General features: G+C 40.5%; 2 protein-coding genes across 2 annotated transcripts; both read left to right on the top strand.

Annotated features, from left to right (window-relative positions):
- The first annotated feature begins 534 nt into the window (after positions 1-534).
- LOC131240906 (wax ester synthase/diacylglycerol acyltransferase 4-like) lies at positions 535-7,642 on the top strand. Its single transcript, XM_058239438.1, has 5 exons — positions 535-771; positions 1,606-2,178; positions 4,934-5,290; positions 6,110-6,247; positions 7,207-7,642. Exons 1-5 carry the CDS (start codon positions 559-561, stop codon positions 7,366-7,368), a joined length of 1,443 nt encoding a protein of 480 aa, XP_058095421.1. The 5' UTR covers positions 535-558; the 3' UTR covers positions 7,369-7,642.
- An 8,674-nt stretch (positions 7,643-16,316) lies between these two features.
- LOC131238724 (protein GRIM REAPER) lies at positions 16,317-17,080 on the top strand. Its single transcript, XM_058236333.1, has one exon. The coding sequence runs from the start codon at positions 16,330-16,332 to the stop codon at positions 16,795-16,797; it is 468 nt and encodes a 155-aa protein (XP_058092316.1). The 5' UTR covers positions 16,317-16,329; the 3' UTR covers positions 16,798-17,080.
- Positions 17,081-18,532: the final 1,452 nt, after the last annotated feature.

Below are 18,532 nucleotides of genomic sequence, written 5' to 3'. Positions count from 1 at the left end.
ATTATATGTTTGGAATACCCTGGTATTTTTAGCCATCCAATCATTTGTTTGGGATAAAATTCTTGCCATGGGAGAATGTTAAATTTGGTGGACCATGAAATTATAATTAACGGACCAAATTCAAAACGGCATTGTGAATGTCGCTCACTTGTACACACATATAACTAGAATGTCACATTATAAATGGTGTATATGGATGGACGGCATGGATAAATGCATGCATCAATATGGAGGGGCCCACATGGACCAGATGCAATTTTATTGAACCATGTGCGATTCCATCCCACCAAATCCCTACCTGTCTCATTCTCCCGGAATGCTGGATGGAATTTGCACAGTACCACATGCAATTCTATCCCACATAATCCTATCTAATAAATGCGGCAAACTCCCCCTTGTGATTTCAGTAATTATTTCTTGGGCAGTTGGAACATGAAATCCAAAGGGACGCACTTGGCGTACGTGTCACATGCGTGCAGCCCAATCCAGATGGCTATTTAATCTTGTGTAGAGATGTCCGTTATTCATGAGAGAGAGATATAGAGAGAGAGACAATCAATGGCTGTAAAGGAAGAAAGAAGAGTGGAAGAAGAAGAAGTAGGAGAAATGGCGGAGCCGGTGAGCCCGACGGGGCAGTACTTCAATAGCTCAGCATTGTCAGTTAGCGTTCTCGCAGTTTTCGAGTCGGAGATTCCCATCGACGACTCGCCCACCATGTACATGCTCACAAACGTCTTCCTCCCCATCAACCCTCGATTCTCCTCCATCATGGTTCTCTCTCTCTCTCTCTCTCTCTCTCTCTCTCTCTCTCTCTCTCTGTGTGTCATATGTGCATGCGTGTGAAGTCCTGTTTACTCGGAAAACTGTGATCATACTCTGGCACCGCATATAGACGTTGCCAAGGCACTTGATTATCTGATCATTGTATTTATAGACATTTATTGGGCGGATTAGCAAAGGGTAATATCCAATGGTCCTGCTTCAACAAATAAGTGTGCACAAATCAACGGTTAGAATTGATCAATCTGATTTTAGGACTCAGACTTAGCTATGTGTTCCACAATTTAATCATTTTACTTTGAATTATTGCATGCCAAGATTACAATTTATAAGTGCCTGCGCATCAAGCGTCATGCTCTGCCAGAGTATCAAATAACTCCTGTTGTTTGGACAAGCACCAGTTGGTATTTTGTGGATATTGGTCCGAACGGTTTATGCACTAAACAATGGTCCAGCTGTTGACATAACCATCTTGACCGTGGATGATATATAGGGCTATCAACGGTCATCCACGGTCCAGGCCTAAGGTTAGCTTCTGTCGAATTTTGAACTGTTTGGGCTGGGCGTATTTAAAGTTTTGATTTAACCTGACCCAGCGGCCCATTGACGGCTCTAAAATGATAGATACCTCAATATCCCCCAATTGCAGACTGGGGTGAATTGCAATAGGATATGTTGGGATTTTAGCCATTGGATGAAGGTCCTTTTCAGTGATCCAAACCGTTTAATTTATCTGATGATATCAAATGCTTAGATCACTGAACCATGATTGAATTACAATATAACCTATAACATCAAATCCAATCCATTGGAATTTGGTTTCAGGTGAAAGACGAGAATGGAGCACGACACTGGAAGAGAGTGAACATCCGGCTCGAAGACCATGTAAAAATTCCAGTCTTCCCGGCCAGCTTACCGCCCGAATCCTACGATGTGTACTTCCAAGAGTACGTCTCAAAGATAGCAATGGAACAACTTCCACAAAGTAGGCCTTTGTGGGACATCCATATTATCAAATATCCAATGAGCAATGCAGCTGGGGCTGTGATTATAAAGCTTCATCACTCCATGGGAGATGGTTTCTCCCTCATGGGCGCTCTCTTTTCCTGCATTAAGCGAGCTGACGATCCATCGTTGCCGCTCACTTTCCCTTCTCAACCGAAACCGTTACAAGAACAGGATTGGGCCGGTATTTGTAGGAACATACCACGGTATTTATCGGCATTATACAATACCGCATCGGATTTTGCATTTAGCCTTTTGAAGAGTAATTTGGTGGAGGACGACAAGACGCCGGTGCGATCGGCGACAGCTGGAGTTGAATTCCGGCCCATTACCATCTCGACGGTTACCTTCTCTCTGGATCATATCAAACAAGTAAAATCCAAGCTTGGAGCGGTAAGTTCTAAGTATTATTTTGCTTGCTCTGAATCTTAGCACTAGCAATTCATTTAGAGCCGTTGGATCTTGATCAGATTGTTATCATGTTGGTGGAATCGGGTATCGGGTCTGTCCCATCCGATTGTGACCATTTGTGATGATTGTCTCATTTCCATCGGTTGGCTAGGATCATCTGATGGGGATCAAACACGTAGATATTTAAAAGGTGGGGCCCAGCAATACCATTACTTCCATCATGTGGGTGAATGTTTAATGTTCGACGAGGTTATTATTCGTGGGAGTTGATCCAGTCCCTCCAAGGCAGACATACAGTAGGTCCACAGTATGTTGCCATACGTGTGAAATGTGCATGTATGAGATCTACACGTGTCCACCCTGTCTGCTCAACATGGCCCACAAATCAAATCCATCTTTAATCAAACAATCTCAACAAACGAAATAACGAACCGTTTATCACTGAATCTGAGCCGTTGCTAATTTTTTTAGTTCTAGTGATTTGCACACTGCCAGTCCAATTGTTAGGATGGTTTGATGATCGGTATGATTTTTTACTCATGGCCCACTCACTATCTGACACACTTAATGTACGGTCTCATCTCGTCCACACATGCTACTTGTACAATTAAAACAATGTGCAGGCAGGGGATCAGCCCAGTCATCATTTCTATCCCCATCAATTTAGGTACGTGGATCAGATTAAAAAAAAAATATCAAAATGCTTTAAATGCATGTCCTCCAAGCATAGCACATTAAAAGTTGAAGGCAAAATCTTAAATATTAGGATGTTATTTTTAAGGCCGGTTAGAGAGAGGTAATGATACTCTGGCAGAGTCTGATAGTTGATATGCAGCCACTCTGCCACTCAGAACTGTACACATATCAAACATTAACTTAAAATAAACTTCCAAATTGCGCTACTTACCGTTGACAGTTCATAATCATAGAATCAGATACATTGAGCCATATAAGCTCCTACCAATGGACACTTGTTCACTGAATTCGAACCATTGAATAGTTTTGTTTTCAACCCTCCGTTATGTTGGGGTAGATAGACTAGATTATCTTAGATATATATCGCATGTAAATACACGTATCTAAAAAGATCTATCTAGCCTATTTAAATCTGCATGTGTAGCTGTATGGTACATGTGCATCTAACCTAACTCATTAAATGCCAACCAATAGTCAATTTGAATGTTGGGATAATTTAAATCGATAGTATGTTTTCCCAACTACCTGAAATTGAAAGAAAAAGTGTCATTATTGCAATTATGTCATTGTCAAACCAAACGTAAGGATAGTTAGTCAAAATCAGAGGTGTTAAGGAGACAGGGTAAAGGTGAAAATCTTAAATTCAAATAACAATATTGATGCATTTTTATATTTTTGTGATGTTGACATTGGAGAAATATAAAGATATCATCATCGTACTTTTAATGCCGATCAACCAAATATGAAAAGCCACGGTAAGAAAAGTATTTTATAATCATGATATATTTTCTTTACAATACCTTGTAATTAGCGAAACAAACATACCTTTTAAGGCATGTTTGATTTTTGAAAGCTTGTGTAATTATTCCTATAAATGATTAATTATTAGCCTTTCAACCTATTTAAAAATTAAACGAATTTCTGCCTTGGAAACCAATTCAAAAGAGTTAGTTTAAATTTATGGACCTCGATGTGATGTGTATTTTATATCCATTCCGTCCATCCGTTTACCACAATATTTTGAAGCACGATATGAAAAATGAGGTAAATCCAACACTCAAGTGGCCTACACCAAAAGAAAGAGTGGCCCCATGAGGTTTTTAATGATAAGTGTTCAATTTCCTTTTTCCCATAGTGTGGTTCACTTGAGCTTTGGATATGCCTAATTTATTTTTTTTAGCTCATATCATAACTTCAACTGGCATAATGGATGAATGGTGTGGATAAACAATATGCATCATGGTGGGACCCACAAATATTTTGTGGCTTTCTCGGTTTTTGCATCTAAAGAGCAGCTGATCAAATCTGTAAATACTATATGAAATAATTATTACACTATTTATAAGATATTTACTATTGAATTGAAAATTCAAACAAACCCTTATAATATATAATTCATGTAATTTGATGGTTGAAATTGAATTGTATGCAACACATACAATGTACTAGTGCCTGTATATTAAGCACCCGGATTATCAAAGCTTTGGATTCCAAAAGCTCTTTTTATTTGGTTAAGGAGCAAAAAATGACCACCAACCAAGCATGGCCCACTTGATCATGTTATGAAGGGGATACCTGAACATATCGCCTTGTAATTTCTAGTATTTCATGAGGCATTGAATCATTGCTTGCATGATATAGTGGGAAACTTTTAACTTCAAGAAAAGTTGTCTACCGCAATTTATTCCAAGTCATGTTGCCTGTGACAGGCTGTCACTGTCGTGCCATCTTGGACTAGCTGTCTTATTCTTTATTTTTCAAACACCTAGAGCGAGAATAAAGATGAAAAGTAAATAAGTTGGAGAGTTATGATTATGGATGGCGCATCTAATGTTTATTACCTATGGGGTATATTCTATGCAGTACATGTGAGGTGCTTGAATAAAGATCTTACACTCATTCGTGAGCTCATCATATCTAAGTTCTTGGACAATGGGTCTTGGGTCTACATGCACAAACCAACACATCATGACACCTATAATTCCCTGTAACAAATGACTTATCTAATTCAGCTTTGAATCTCTTGATTGATTTGTAACAGACCATTAACGATGTCATCACCGGGATAGTATTCTACAGCGTCCACTTATACATGCAAGATGCAGGGCAAAGCGTACCAGACACTGCACGTGTTACTTCACTCGTCTTGCTCAACACTAGGATAATCAGCCAGTACCAATCAGTCAAGGAGATGAACCAGCCGAATGCCGAATCTCCGTGGGGGAACCAATTTGGGTTCCTTCACGTATCGGTCCCACATTGCTCTAAGAAGGATGAGAAACAGCCTCTTGAATTTGTGTTCAAAGCAAAGGAAGTCATACAGCGGAAGCGGGCCTCATTGGCTGTTTATCTAACAGGCCAGCTACTTGAGATGATACGGAAGATCAAAGGCCCAGAGGTATGTATTGTAGGACTTGTTTGGCTCCTTGAAAACTATTTCCAGTAAATAGATTCAAAATGGATTTCATGGTGAACAGAAACAAGAACACTAAGACAAGCTTATCTTGCAAACCGAAATGAGTTATTTGACACCCACCGGATTTGTGAGATTCCATCAAATTGACGGTTATTTTAATTAAATAATTTCGTTTTTACTATTTATAGTAAGTTTTAGTTTGGTCGTAACTTTTGATCCTTTGAATTTACTAGTTGTGCCCAATATGAAAATGACTTCAAAAAAATTAAAAGAATAACATGATTAGGCTAAATTAAACACTTACTATTTTTGGCCAAAAACCATGAAGTCCAGTAGAAATCATGACTACCTATAAATAATAAGTTTACTATTAATATAAAGTCACATTTTTAGGGAGTTTGAGTTGGAGTTTGATTATTAAACCTATTCCTATGTTTGATATCACTTTTCAAGGATTGTAAATTTATTGTTATTATCAATCAATTTATTTTTAATTTTATTAAAATTTATTTTTTTATTCCTTTCAATGAATCTCTGTGAGGAGTCTAAAGAACTCCATGGATTATTCGGAGTAATTATAACCCGAGGAAGATGGCAATTGATGTCCTTCCCTACGTCAGGTATTGAATCAATAATAGTAAAAGGACAAATTTTGAAAATTGAATACACAATGCAAGTCCTTAATAATGGAATCCATTTCCAAGAGCCAAACAGCCCCTCATAGCCTTACACAATGCTAGTTAAGGCCACATTAGTGAAACCCTACATAAGGAAGCTGATATTCTCCGGTAATGGGCACAGGTAACAGCCCAGTACATCCACGCAACGTTGAAGAACACGAGCATGACGATCTCAAACTTGATCGGGCCCATGGAGCAAATGTCCATAGCGGACCATCCAATCCGGGGCTTATACTTCATGGTTGTAGGCGTCCCGCAGGTAACGTACATACTTTTTTACATGGATATGGTTAGTTGATCAGATAGTTGAGATCAAATATTGGGTGGGAGTTTTGGTCCATGGTTCATCCACAGCGGGGCAAGCCTGATGAATGGTCCAGATCAGGTGTATGGTAGACATAGTCTGCATACCATTTAATTACTACTACCCCAGAAATAGCATGACCATTCTCGTGAAATTCATGGAAATACATTGAATGAGTGATAAAATGCTGTCATTTTCAAGTCAGGGGGGAGTTGTGGAAAAGAATATATTTACAACTGGATAAGTTAATGTCAGATGCTACTTGTGTACATTTGGTAAAAACCCACAGTTGGGCCCCGGTTGAATCTGAGCCGTTGCTTTTTCAAGGAGACCCGATCCACTAGGAAGCTTTGTAGATTAATCTTTACTTACAATATCATATGTGGGGCTTACTGTGATGTGTAAATGACGTCCAATCCATCCATCATGTGTACCATCTGTCCTGGCGCGTTAAAATCAGACCAATCCAAAACTCAGGTGGGCCACACCACAGGGAAGAAATGTTATGGAAACACACCATTAAAAACTTTCTAGATTGTCTGTGCAGCTACCATGTTTGTACTTTCCATCTAATCCATTCAAAAGATGTGTCCCATCAGGATGAATGGACCTTAAAGTCAGCCGATTCCAAAACTCGGGTGGGCCACACCACATGATTTTAGAGTTCTGAGCCATGTTTTTGGAATTTTGGATCCGGTTGATTTTTGGGAGCCAGGGAAAACTTGCAGGGTTGGATTGGATGTCAGGGCATACATAATGGTAGGCCCCACTTCTCATTCTAGGTTAAGCTCATCCTACAAAGCATTGTGGTGGATCTGCCCCCTTAGATCAATTGCCATGGACAATCAGATCAAGCTGCTATTTATTTATTTATTCTCAAGCATCTAATTTAAACATTGTGGATTGGAATGCAGAGCCTTACAATAACGATGGTGAGTTACAATGGACAGTTGACGGTTGCACTTGGGACTGAGAAAGGATATATAAATTCTCAGCTCCTCAGTTCATGCATGGAAAGAGCCTTCGATACTATATTTGAAGCTGCTATGGGCAGACCTGGCATCCACTCCACTTGAATTCTCAGTCTGATATTTTCTCAGCCACATCATTACGTGGGCCCAACTTGGGTGCACACATCTCCCACCATCCAGTGGGTGAATGGGAGTTTCGGATCTCATTCTTGAAACGCTTCTTGGGATTCCCGTTGACCATCTTTCAACGGTGTAAGACATGTGATGCACCAGCTTCCAATCTTTTTCATGTATTCTGACTTGAGATTCATGAAAAACCTCAAAATTGTATGGTAGCTGTTTCTTTGGGAATTTCAATTGTAACCGATGGTTTGTTTTAGGAGTATCTTGTTATAGTTCTTGGAAACATGCTGTCAATTGTCTGGGCTTGGGCTCTATGGGCTTACGTCTAACCAAGCCCAGGCCACAAATTAAAATCTAGGCATGAGCCTGTCCAGCCCTTGATGGGCCAAAAGAAACAGACCCGAGTCCGGATTGGACCTAGCCACCCACTTTTTTCAAGATCCGGGCTGTTTATTAAGTGTGCTCCATCATGCATGATACATGTATGATAGAATTCCTTTCAAACCCTAAGCGGGTTAGGCCGATGGGCACTTAGATCCGACTGAGCCCGACCCTATTAATAAACAGGTTTAAATTTTAGTTCTAAGCCTGGGCCTGGATCATGGCCTACTATTTCACTCAGCCCAGTGTGCTCCATAATGCATGATACATGAATGATAGAATTCCTTTCAATCCGTAAGCGGGTTAGGCCAACGGGTTCTTAGATCAGACTGAGCCCGACCCTATTAATAAACAGGTTTTAATTTTAGTTTGGGCCTGGGTCTGAATCATGGGCCTAATTTTCACTGAGCCCACCATGATTGGGCTGGCCCAAAGTAATTGAAAAATCAAACACCCCTAAGCAACATGATATTGCGGCTATACTTTTGATCGGAATAAGTGTAGGTGCGTTTGGGTGTTCTTGAAATTCCATTTGAGTGGAAATGATTTCATCCAACCCTACATACTCCTTTGTTTTGGTTGGATTTCATCCAAATCCAAGTACATGAGGGTGTGTTTGGTTGCACCATCGTGAAATTTCGCAATATATGGTGCAACTATACGCGCCCTCATGCATTAAGTATATGGACTCGGATGGCGGGTTTTTACACGCGTGTGGGCTTACTGAAGAGAAGCTCTCTAATGTGTGGGATTTTTTGTCATTCCAAAAATGGACAACTGGCACACGTGGATGAGATGTGGAGTGTTTATCAGGTGGTCCCTACCTTATTGAATCAATATCCTCAATCAACGGGCACGATTGCCTGGGTTCTCGATGGATGCGTCCTTTGAGGCTTGAAACTTCCAAGCTGGGTCCTAGCTCATGAATGGTCTGGATCTCATCCTAGTGCAATACCCGTGATTTTTATTCACGGATGGTAGACTTCGTGGGTCGAGGACACAATGCCATGGCCCACAGAGATAAAATATCCGTCAAATCACTGAAGAGGAATGATCATGAGATGTAGTACGAAGTCCTTTTGCAGTAAATGGGGGGGTTGCCTTTGAATATTAAGGACGGTTTGATAGTGGGCCCCACCTTTTCAAGTGTTGAAAAGGTCAGAAACACCGTTCGGGCCTATGAAAGTCTGTAGTCCACCACCACAAGCCCAGCCCAGCAGCGCTGTGCACACCAGGTTACACAAGGTCGAGCAGGGGAAGACAGGAATACAGTAGAACTCTATTTCCACCACACAAACTGCAGGGGAGGTGTCCATTGAGACAGTCGGAAAAATGGATTGAGTGATCCTAGCCATCCAATCTTCTGACTTCAAACAACTGCAAGAAACCAATGATGGCGGGTTTTTACACGCGTGTGGGCTTACTGGAGAGAAGCTCTCTAATGTGTGGGATTTTTTGTCATTCCAAAAATGGACAACTGGCACACGTGGATGAGATGTGGAGTGTTTATCAGGTGGTCCCTACCTTATTGAATCAATATCCTCAATCAACGGGCACGATTGCCTGGGTTCTCGATGGATGCGTCCTTTGAGGCTTGAACCTTCCAAGCTGGGTCCTAACTCATGAATGGTCTGGATCTCATCCTAGTGCACTACCCGTGATAGACTTCGTGGGTCGAGAGAGTGAGAGCCTTGATTCCTTCAAACAGGGAGTGAGAGCCTTGATTTTAGAAGATTCTATTAGAATTTTAATGAATTTTGACAAAAAATATAATTTCTACTGTGTGGAAAATCAATTTGTTGATCTATTCATCCATCCAATAATGTTTTTAATAACTGAATTAAGTGCTTAATTTTTATTAATAACAAAAAATTTAATATTAATTCATTTTAACCAGAATCTCAAATGGGTCACAAAAATAAAGTTTGATATAGTTATAGTTCATATTTATTTATTATTATTATTTTTTTGGTTCAACCGCGCTCATCCAGCTTGAATTTGTGCGATGTTAGCCTTCCATTGGGTCATCATCTATTTATCGTGTATCAATATGCTTCGATGGCCATAACCATTCATCTTCTAGTGTGAACCTAGAGGAGCCATGGTAAGGGACCTGCTCTCAATAAGTGATTCTAAGTAAATGTATTTTTATTTGAACATAGATAGTCAAAATATAACATTTATCTTTTCACATTGAATTCCATATATCAAAGGACATAATATTCGTTTTTTTAAGTATGGTTTTTTGGAACACATGCCAATAGGCAAAATATGAACAGCTCTGATTGTTGGGACATCTAGCAATGTGGGCCCAAAGGGATGCTGGTTATGTGGTGAGGAGCTCACTGCCCTCAGCCGAAAGCGGATTAGGTGAGACCCAGCCTCACCCACGACAGTGTGGCCCTTACCGGGGGTTGCCGTGGGGCTCACCTTGATATATGTATTATGATATATGTATTATGTATCCATGCCGCCATCCAATTTTTCATATCATTTTAGGATATTATCTCAAAAATAAAGCAGATCCAATTATAGGATGGACCATACCATAAAAATCAGTGGTGAATGACTTTCCTATCATTAAAAACTTTTTAAATGTTTTGGTAGTATTTATTTACAATCCAATCTGTTAATCTGTTGATAAAGTCATATGGGAAAAGAAAAATATCAGCTACTTTTGTTGTTCATTAATAGTCAATCACGACTGTGTCTCATGGTATCATCCTTCAACTGTATTATATCAGATTGGATCTCGTTAATTTTTGAGATAATGCTTTAAAATATTTTGAAAAAAAATATAAAAACAACATGGACACATAATAAATACATTGAAGTGGCCTTAACAGTAAGGGCCTCACCATCTTGTGTGAGTACCAGGTCTCATCTAATCCGCTCCCCCCTCAGCCCTAACGTGGCAATCCAGCCAGATTTGATTGGTGAGGCTGTACACCGTTAGAAGTGAGCCTGAATGAAGTTTTTAGCTTAATAAGTACTTAATCCATCTCCAACAGCATGCACCCCACCAATCAAATCTCACCACGTCCCCACACCATCGCTGAAGGTGTTGAGGGCCCACCACCTGATCCATGTCGGACTTGGAAAGGGCAGAGGCTGGTGATTGGTAGCACGCGGACGCAGAAATGCTTACCAGAAAAGGTTTGAAGGGACCTTCGTGTTCTGTCTGGCGCCTAATCATGACCAGCACGAAAACGTGAAAAAGCAAGAAACTTTGATAGTCTGGCAAGTTGTGAGGGTTCATATACGGGCACAAAAATAGAAAACGTGTAAAGGAAGTAAGTCAAATTAATAAGCTGATTGGTAAAACATCTATTGGGCGGTTGAAATTAAAATAACCAAATGCCAACAAAACTCTACAAATTAGAGCTCGGAATGGCTCGACCAATCCCATTTTCTGAATCCATCTATCTACATTGGATTACACGATCTGGACGGTTCAATTTGGGTTAGTATCTGCCACGTATCCGATTTATGAGGGCCTTAGTATCAAGCATCATACTCTCCCAGACCATCAAATAACTCTTCGGTCCATGTGAAATGGGCGCGGATTGGATACTGACAAGGTCAGCAGCCAAATCGCTACTGAAGTGACGTCACTAAGCTATGTGGACCTCACCATGATGCATGTGTTGTATCCATACGGTCCAACCATTTGTAGAGATCGTTTTATGGTATTACAAAGAGAATGAGATAGATCTAAAGTTCAAGTAGATCCCACCATAGAAAATAGTGGAAACAGTGACATCCACCGTTCAAAACTTCTTAAGGGCCACAGTAGTCTCCGGTCAAGCTCATATTTTTGTTTTCACTTCATCTATATCTGTGTTAACTTATGAATAGGTCGGATCTCAAAAATACATTATGGTGGGCCGTATAAATGTTTCAACTGTGGGTGTGACTGTTCCCACGGTTTCCTATAATCGGTCCACTTGAAACTTAGATCTATCTCATTCTCTTTGTAATGCCAGAAACGATCTTTACAAATGGTTGAACGTTCTCTTTGTAATACTATAAAATGATCTTTACAAATGGCTGGACGGTCTCGATACAACACACGCATCATGGTGGGTACATAAAGCTTAGTGACGTCACTTCAGTAGCGCTTTCGCTACTGACCTTGTCAGTACCCAATCCGCCCCCCATGTGAAATGCAATAGCAACGGAGAGGCTTGACGTGGGAATCCTATGCCACCCAGGCACCCACAAATGAGATCGATCACTACTGCTGGGCCCCACTCTATTTGTTTCGTGCGCCAAAAATAAAATTGCTCTGATGATCTGAACCGTGTGATTTTAGGCCTTGACACATGCGTAAGTGGCCCAACCTGATGAATGGCCCAGATCCAGCTCAAACATGCTGCATTGGCACATGTGGCCAGATTAGCAACTAGCCACTCAAATATCTACTCGGCTCGTGTATCCACATTGCAGTGGCCATGGTGACGAATCTCGTTTTCCGAAATTTCTCGGGAGATTTTCAGGTCTTCTTAATTTTCTCGTGATGATATTAGTAAAATCTCGCTCAACATAAAATATTTAAGAAATAATTTCAAATTAATAACCGGTTTTTAAAATTGAGATAAAAATGATTATATTTCGTAAAAATCTCGATAATTTCATGAGCCATTAAAAACGATGAGATTTAAAAATATCTCAATATTATCTCGAATATATCGTTACATGAATTTTCTGCGAGAATATCACGAAATTATCAAAATCTCGGCGATATTTGTAACAAGGGCAGTAGCTGTTGCATTTAAAAACTTTACTCACCTCATGCATGGAATCAAGTCACACGTGTGTAAGATCTGATTGGTTCCTCATACAATCCTCGCTGTCTAGATTCTTTCATTCTAAAATCAAACTAATGAAATAATCAGATGGGCCACACAAGTTCACAAAATTTGGACCATTGAACAATTTCCCTGGGGAGTTTATTTGTTTAATGAAAGCGTGGCCCACTTGATGGTCGCTTACTCCTTGTTTCTAAGGTATAGCGTCTACCTTTTTGGTATGGCCTGAGAAGCGAATGAAATCTCCCACACATGTGCCTCGTATGAGCATGTGATGCATATGCTATGAGGATTCCTTCATAGTAATTTTTAGAGAGGGATGCGAGACTCGAGAGACTAACGAATACCCGATCTGATCTCGATCTCGAGAGCAGATCATAAAGGTACAATAGCTAGCACGAGATCGGTACGCACGCTTTCCTTAATATCAAAAAATGACTGAAGTATCCCTCAGTCATCAGGATTGGGAACTTACTGCCTCTTGTTCGGAGGGTTATGGTCCGGTCCAATGTAATATTTTTAGTCCATCTCTACCGTCCATTAGATGCACTAGTCCATTGAAATGGACCGTCTGATGTTGGATGGATGATATTGAATGTATATGCGGCCGACAATCCAATTGGTGCGATTTTTGGCAACGTGGCTTATCAAAGAAGTGGCCCATGAATTGGACAGTCCCGATAGATGTGCACATGTGACACACATGCCCACTAATCTAGACAATATATCCAAATCATGGTCCATTTTGGATGGAGCATAGCTTGAAAATCATAGCAATGGAAAGATTTTTAGACCATTTTATTTTCACTATTGAATTTCTAGATGAGGCTATTGTCATTTTATCCATTTGATTGGCTATTTAGGATCATCTTATCCGTGCTATTTTCTATCCATACACTGTTTCTAGTGGGACCAGCGATATGGATGGTCTGGATTGTCCTAAATTTATGCTTCCTGTGACATGTAAGAGCTGCCACAAAATCTTTTGGACTGTATTGGACTCACATGTAATACGTGAGAAAGAGGGTATTCATTGCATGGGCGAAGAGTCCATATATTTTGGGTGATGGTTACCATCGCCATAAATGGGCGAAGAGTCAGCGAAGGTAACGGATTGGCTACTCCCACTGACACCAGCCAATGGCTGATGGTCGGTGCTATGTGGGCCCCACCATGAGGTATGTGTTTCATCCATGCCGTCCATCTATTTTTACAGATCATTTTAAGGTTTTAATCCAAAAATGAGTTATATCAAGATCTCAAGTGGACCACATTATAGGAAACAGTGTTGAATGAGGCTCAACCATTAAAAACATTTTGGGGGCCATAAAAGTTTTGGATCAAGCTGATCTTTGCTTTTTCTCTTCATCTGGGCCTGTATGACCTAATCAACAGATTGGATCAAATAAACAGTATAGTGGGCCTTAGGAGGATTTTAAAGGTGGATATCCAATCACTATTGTTTTCATGTGGTGTGGTCCATATGAGTTTTATATCCCTATAATTTTTTGGTCCAAGCATAAAATGATATGTAAAAACGGATGAACAGAATGGATGAAACACATACATCATGGTGGGGCCCACATAGCACCAACCATCAGCCACGGAGCTGGTGGCAAGGGGAGTAGCCAATCCGTTTCCGTCAGGGAAACGTGAAATATCGGCAGGAGTCTTCGATGGAATGGGACGTGGCTTTGGTGGATTCATTGCCATGGGGCCCACCGTGATGTGTGTGCCTTACATCCACGACGTCCATCCGTTTTTACAGCTCATTAAGTCACTATCACAAAAATAAAACAGATCCAAATCTCAGGTGCACCACACCACAGGAAATAGGGGGGATTGACGATTAAAAACTTGTTGTGGACCACAGAAGTTTTGGATAAAACTGATAATTTTGGTCCCTTCATCGTGGACTTTGTGACCTCATCAACAGGTTGTATAGCAAATAAACATTCCGGTAGCCCACAAGAAGTCTTTAATGGTGGTATTCAATCACTACGGTTTACGGTGGTGTGGTCCTCCTGAGATTAGGATCTGCTTCATTTTTGGGGCCAACCCTAAAATGAGCTGTCAAAACGGATGGACGGCGTGGATGTAAGGTACATACATCAGGGTGAGCCCCACAGTCAGGGATCCACTGAAGCTGCGTCCGATTGAATGGCGATGGTAACCATCATCAAGATCTGTGCGGTATTGATTTTTGGGAGAAAATGTGCGGTTGAGATTTGTTTAATAACTAGATTTACAAAAGAGAGGTTACCATGTGGAGCTTTTAATAAGGGCACGAACTTCGGGCATAGAAAACCCCGCGCCCTTCACGTATCTCTCTCAATCGTACGCATTTACCGCCGGAAAAGGAGATCTTCGCACGTACGCACCGTCATGGTCAACTAAAATTCTAAGGAGCTACTTGGTAGAGTAGTCACACGAAATCTATATTTACCACACGTGTGAATTTTGAAGGTTAATTTGGGATCCAGACCATTCATAATGTTGGGCCCTTGTTAAATTCCCATACACTTTGTTATGTTGCTTCATTGTTTAAGTTTAAGATTAGGTGAAGATGGTAGTGGTCCACAATCTACTTACGTCTGTTTCCCTCTGATGAATTTGAACTGTTTATTTCCAGACCAGGTCCTGGTCACAATATCCTTCTTAAATAATCAATGGACTGGATCTTTTCCATTTGATCTACGTGGGAACATATGATGCGATGGAAACAAACATCTCAAGCGCAAGAGTAGCTATGCCGTCTCTATAATCGAAACGTAATTGACACGTAGCACGGGAAGAAGCCCCTCCGTAGAATCGTATGAACGACTGTGAAACAGCCATGTGATACTTCGCTATGGATGAAAATCTAATCACCGTCCATCTTTGTGATGGGAAGTGGCCCACTTAATCTAATCGCCCTCAGTGAACCTTTGCTTGTGGGTGACTTCCACTTCGGTATTTGATCAAGCTTAAACTGTGGTGAGTAGTGTGGCCCACTTGATCACAGCACCAGCATCTCTAGAAAGGGATACGAGAAATTAAGATCTCTAGATCCTCTCTAGAAAAAATCAAATTTATAAAATAAATAATGTAGTCTTAGTAAAACTAAGGAAGATATATACATTATTAAATTAAGAGAGGAATTATGATACTCCGGCAGAGCGTGATAGATGATACTCAGCCACTTAGAAATTGCAAACCAGTCACACAAACAAGTTAAATTTAACTGTCCAAATTATGGGTCCCAGTTCATATGCATTCTTATTTGATGATACGACTATCAGATTAGTGGACATAAATTGTACGGTTGAAATGAAAAATATCCAATGGTCCCATTTCAACAAACAAATGTCCACCAATCAAGAACTTAGGATTATTCAGCCGATCTGATTTTGGGACTTTGACTTAACGATGGTGGATCCCAAAACTTAGTTGGCGTAATTAGAGTTAATCAATGCCATGTGTTTTGTATTAAATAATTCCACTTACATTAAATAATCGTAATTTATTTAATTTAATTTATGGATTTGGCGGGTAATTAATTCGTCCACACGTAGTATCTAATCTTGGGTTACGTGCATAGTTACACGTACGTAGTAGAACTTTCAAAAGCCTCTCTTAAGCTCCTTTTATCAAGGAATATTTTATCAAAATCCACCCCTTCAACCCCTTCAAATACCTACTCAAGCTCTAGCATTCTCCCCCGAGTAGTCTCTTACATAGAGTGTGAGAGAGAGAGAGAGTGCGTGAGAGAATGACTACCACCCTACCTCATTTCAAGCTAACCACCATTCTCTCTATCACCATCACCTTGGCCCTCCTCATACATATCCATGCGGCAATTGACGATGTTGAGTTCGACGAAGAAAAGGAGTATGTGATGGATGATCACTTCCTCGGGCTGAACGTCCGATCGGGGAGCCGGTTCCTTGCGACCAAGATCGAGAAGGGTGCAAGCTGTGATGAACTTGCCAACAACATCTGCTCGGGTGTGTCAGTCAATAACAGCACAGGCCTCCTACAGTGCTGCAAGAAGCATTGCAGGGACGTGCTCGGCGATCGTAACAACTGTGGTGTCTGTGGCCAAAAGTGCGGGTTCGGTCAGCTTTGTTGCTATGGCAAGTGCACCGACATCGCGTACAATGTGGATAATTGTGGCAAATGCGACAAGAAGTGTCGTGCCGGCGTAAAATGTGAGTATGGAGTTTGTGGGTATGCTTGATTTATGTATCATGAATCCAAATAGAGTGTAGATGGGAGAGATGAGTAGAGGGAAAGAATAATTACTGGTAGATTATTAAAATATGGGTAGATACAAGTATAGTGAATGGTGATGAATGTGTCACTATTAAGTAGATGGAGTTTCTATTTCTACATAAATGTCTTCCATTCTTCTCATGGGTATACTAGGAATGTAAACAGGTTTTATCATCAATAAAAGAAAATCCATGGTTAGATGGTATTTGTGGTGTTTTTCTTGCTTAGGGTTTGGTCTTTGAATAGGATATGGGAGGTTTGTAATTTGTAGTGCTTTAGTTACATGTTTGTGAACAATGCTTCCTTTTGAAATTTAGGAACTTATCTTATACTAATAAGAAATGATTTCTACATTGTATGCGTTGTAAAAGGGATGTTACTCAGATCTTTCAAGTGGCCACACCTAGTGTCATTGTTGACCATTGGATAGGAGGGGTCCGCCACGGGTGCTAATCAAAGTGACCTGATTGGATGATCACTGCCATCTGATTAGCGGTCTTAAAAATTTACTATATAGGCTTGTTCTTTCTTAATGTGGATTTTGCATGACCTTTGTAACATAACTCATTCTACGGTGAATAATCTTGTAATTGGCCTGTACGCTTGGAGGCCCACAGAACATTACACGTTGGCCAAAATTCCAAAGGATTCGATTTACATCAATCCACAATTACATGATCCAGTGGCTTCTGCTGCTTACTAGCCTGCAAGCCACATTCTTTTTAATTGCATTGAGGTGATTATAAATGAAAATGTTGCCAACATGCACCCCAACATGAAGTCTACGTACGTTTGGATAGAGGTGGGCATCGGTCCGGATCGGAGTGGATTGGGTTCAACCCGATCAGATCCGAAATAACCATGATTTGACTCGGACTCGATCAGATCCGAAATCAAATTCGGGTCACCTGACCTGAACAGATCCGATACATAATTCATCTGACTCGAACAAAGTCCAACTCGGTCAGAGAAACCGAGTCTGATCGAGTTGGGTACGATTCGGATCCGTATAAATTTAATTTAATTTTTCATATAATGTGGCCCACTTCAACCTTTAATATATATTATTTTTTTCTCAATGCCTTAACTGATATGTCAAAATGGATAAACGGCTTAGATAAAACATATACATCAAGGTGGGCCCCACATGGCTATACAAAAACTATCCGTTACTGTGTTTATGTTTTTACCGAACATGTATATTAACGTGCATTGCACGAAAGCACTCTGACTTCTTTTTTATATATATACAATGAGTGGGGACTTGCTGTAATGAACTTGGCAAGTTATGTGGGTCTTATCATGGGGTATGTGTTATATCTAAACCGTCCATCTATTTGGTAAGCTCGTCATAAGGCTTACAATGAAAAATAAGATAGATCTAACTATCAAGTGGACCACACGAAATATTTAATGGTGAAAATCATTTGCTGCTGCTACTTGTGGTGTGGTCCACATGATCTTTGGATATTAATAATTTTTTAGATAATACCCTAAGATGATCTCTAAAAATATATGAACGGTGTAGATATAATAAATACATACTGTGGGGCCCATATACCTTTAATCTCCTTTGAACCGTTCGTACAACTCGAAGCTCGAGGAGCATCAGTCTCGCCCTTGCACGGAAACGGATTGGCTACTCCCCCTGCCATGGTGTCACCAGCCATTGGCTGTTGGTCGGTGCTCTGTGGGCCCTA

This window comes from Magnolia sinica, chromosome 3 (assembly GCF_029962835.1).
Source record: "Magnolia sinica isolate HGM2019 chromosome 3, MsV1, whole genome shotgun sequence".
NCBI classification, from domain to species: domain Eukaryota; kingdom Viridiplantae; phylum Streptophyta; class Magnoliopsida; order Magnoliales; family Magnoliaceae; genus Magnolia; species Magnolia sinica.
Note: the sequence above shows the minus strand (reverse complement) of the source record. Positions and strands in the feature narration are given on the sequence as shown.

Bases quoted from the DNA above. Each gene is read 5' to 3' on its own strand.
- LOC131240906 (XM_058239438.1), top strand. From the start codon at position 559: ATGGCTGTAAAGGAAGAAAGAAGAGTGGAAGAAGAAGAAGTAGGAGAA. The intron at 772-1,605 runs GTTCTCTCTCTC...ATTTGGTTTCAG, and splicing joins CTCGATTCTCCTCCATCATG to GTGAAAGACGAGAATGGAGC. The intron at 5,291-6,109 runs GTATGTATTGTA...TAATGGGCACAG, and splicing joins GGAAGATCAAAGGCCCAGAG to GTAACAGCCCAGTACATCCA.
- LOC131238724 (XM_058236333.1), top strand. From the start codon at position 16,330: ATGACTACCACCCTACCTCATTTCAAGCTAACCACCATTCTCTCTATC.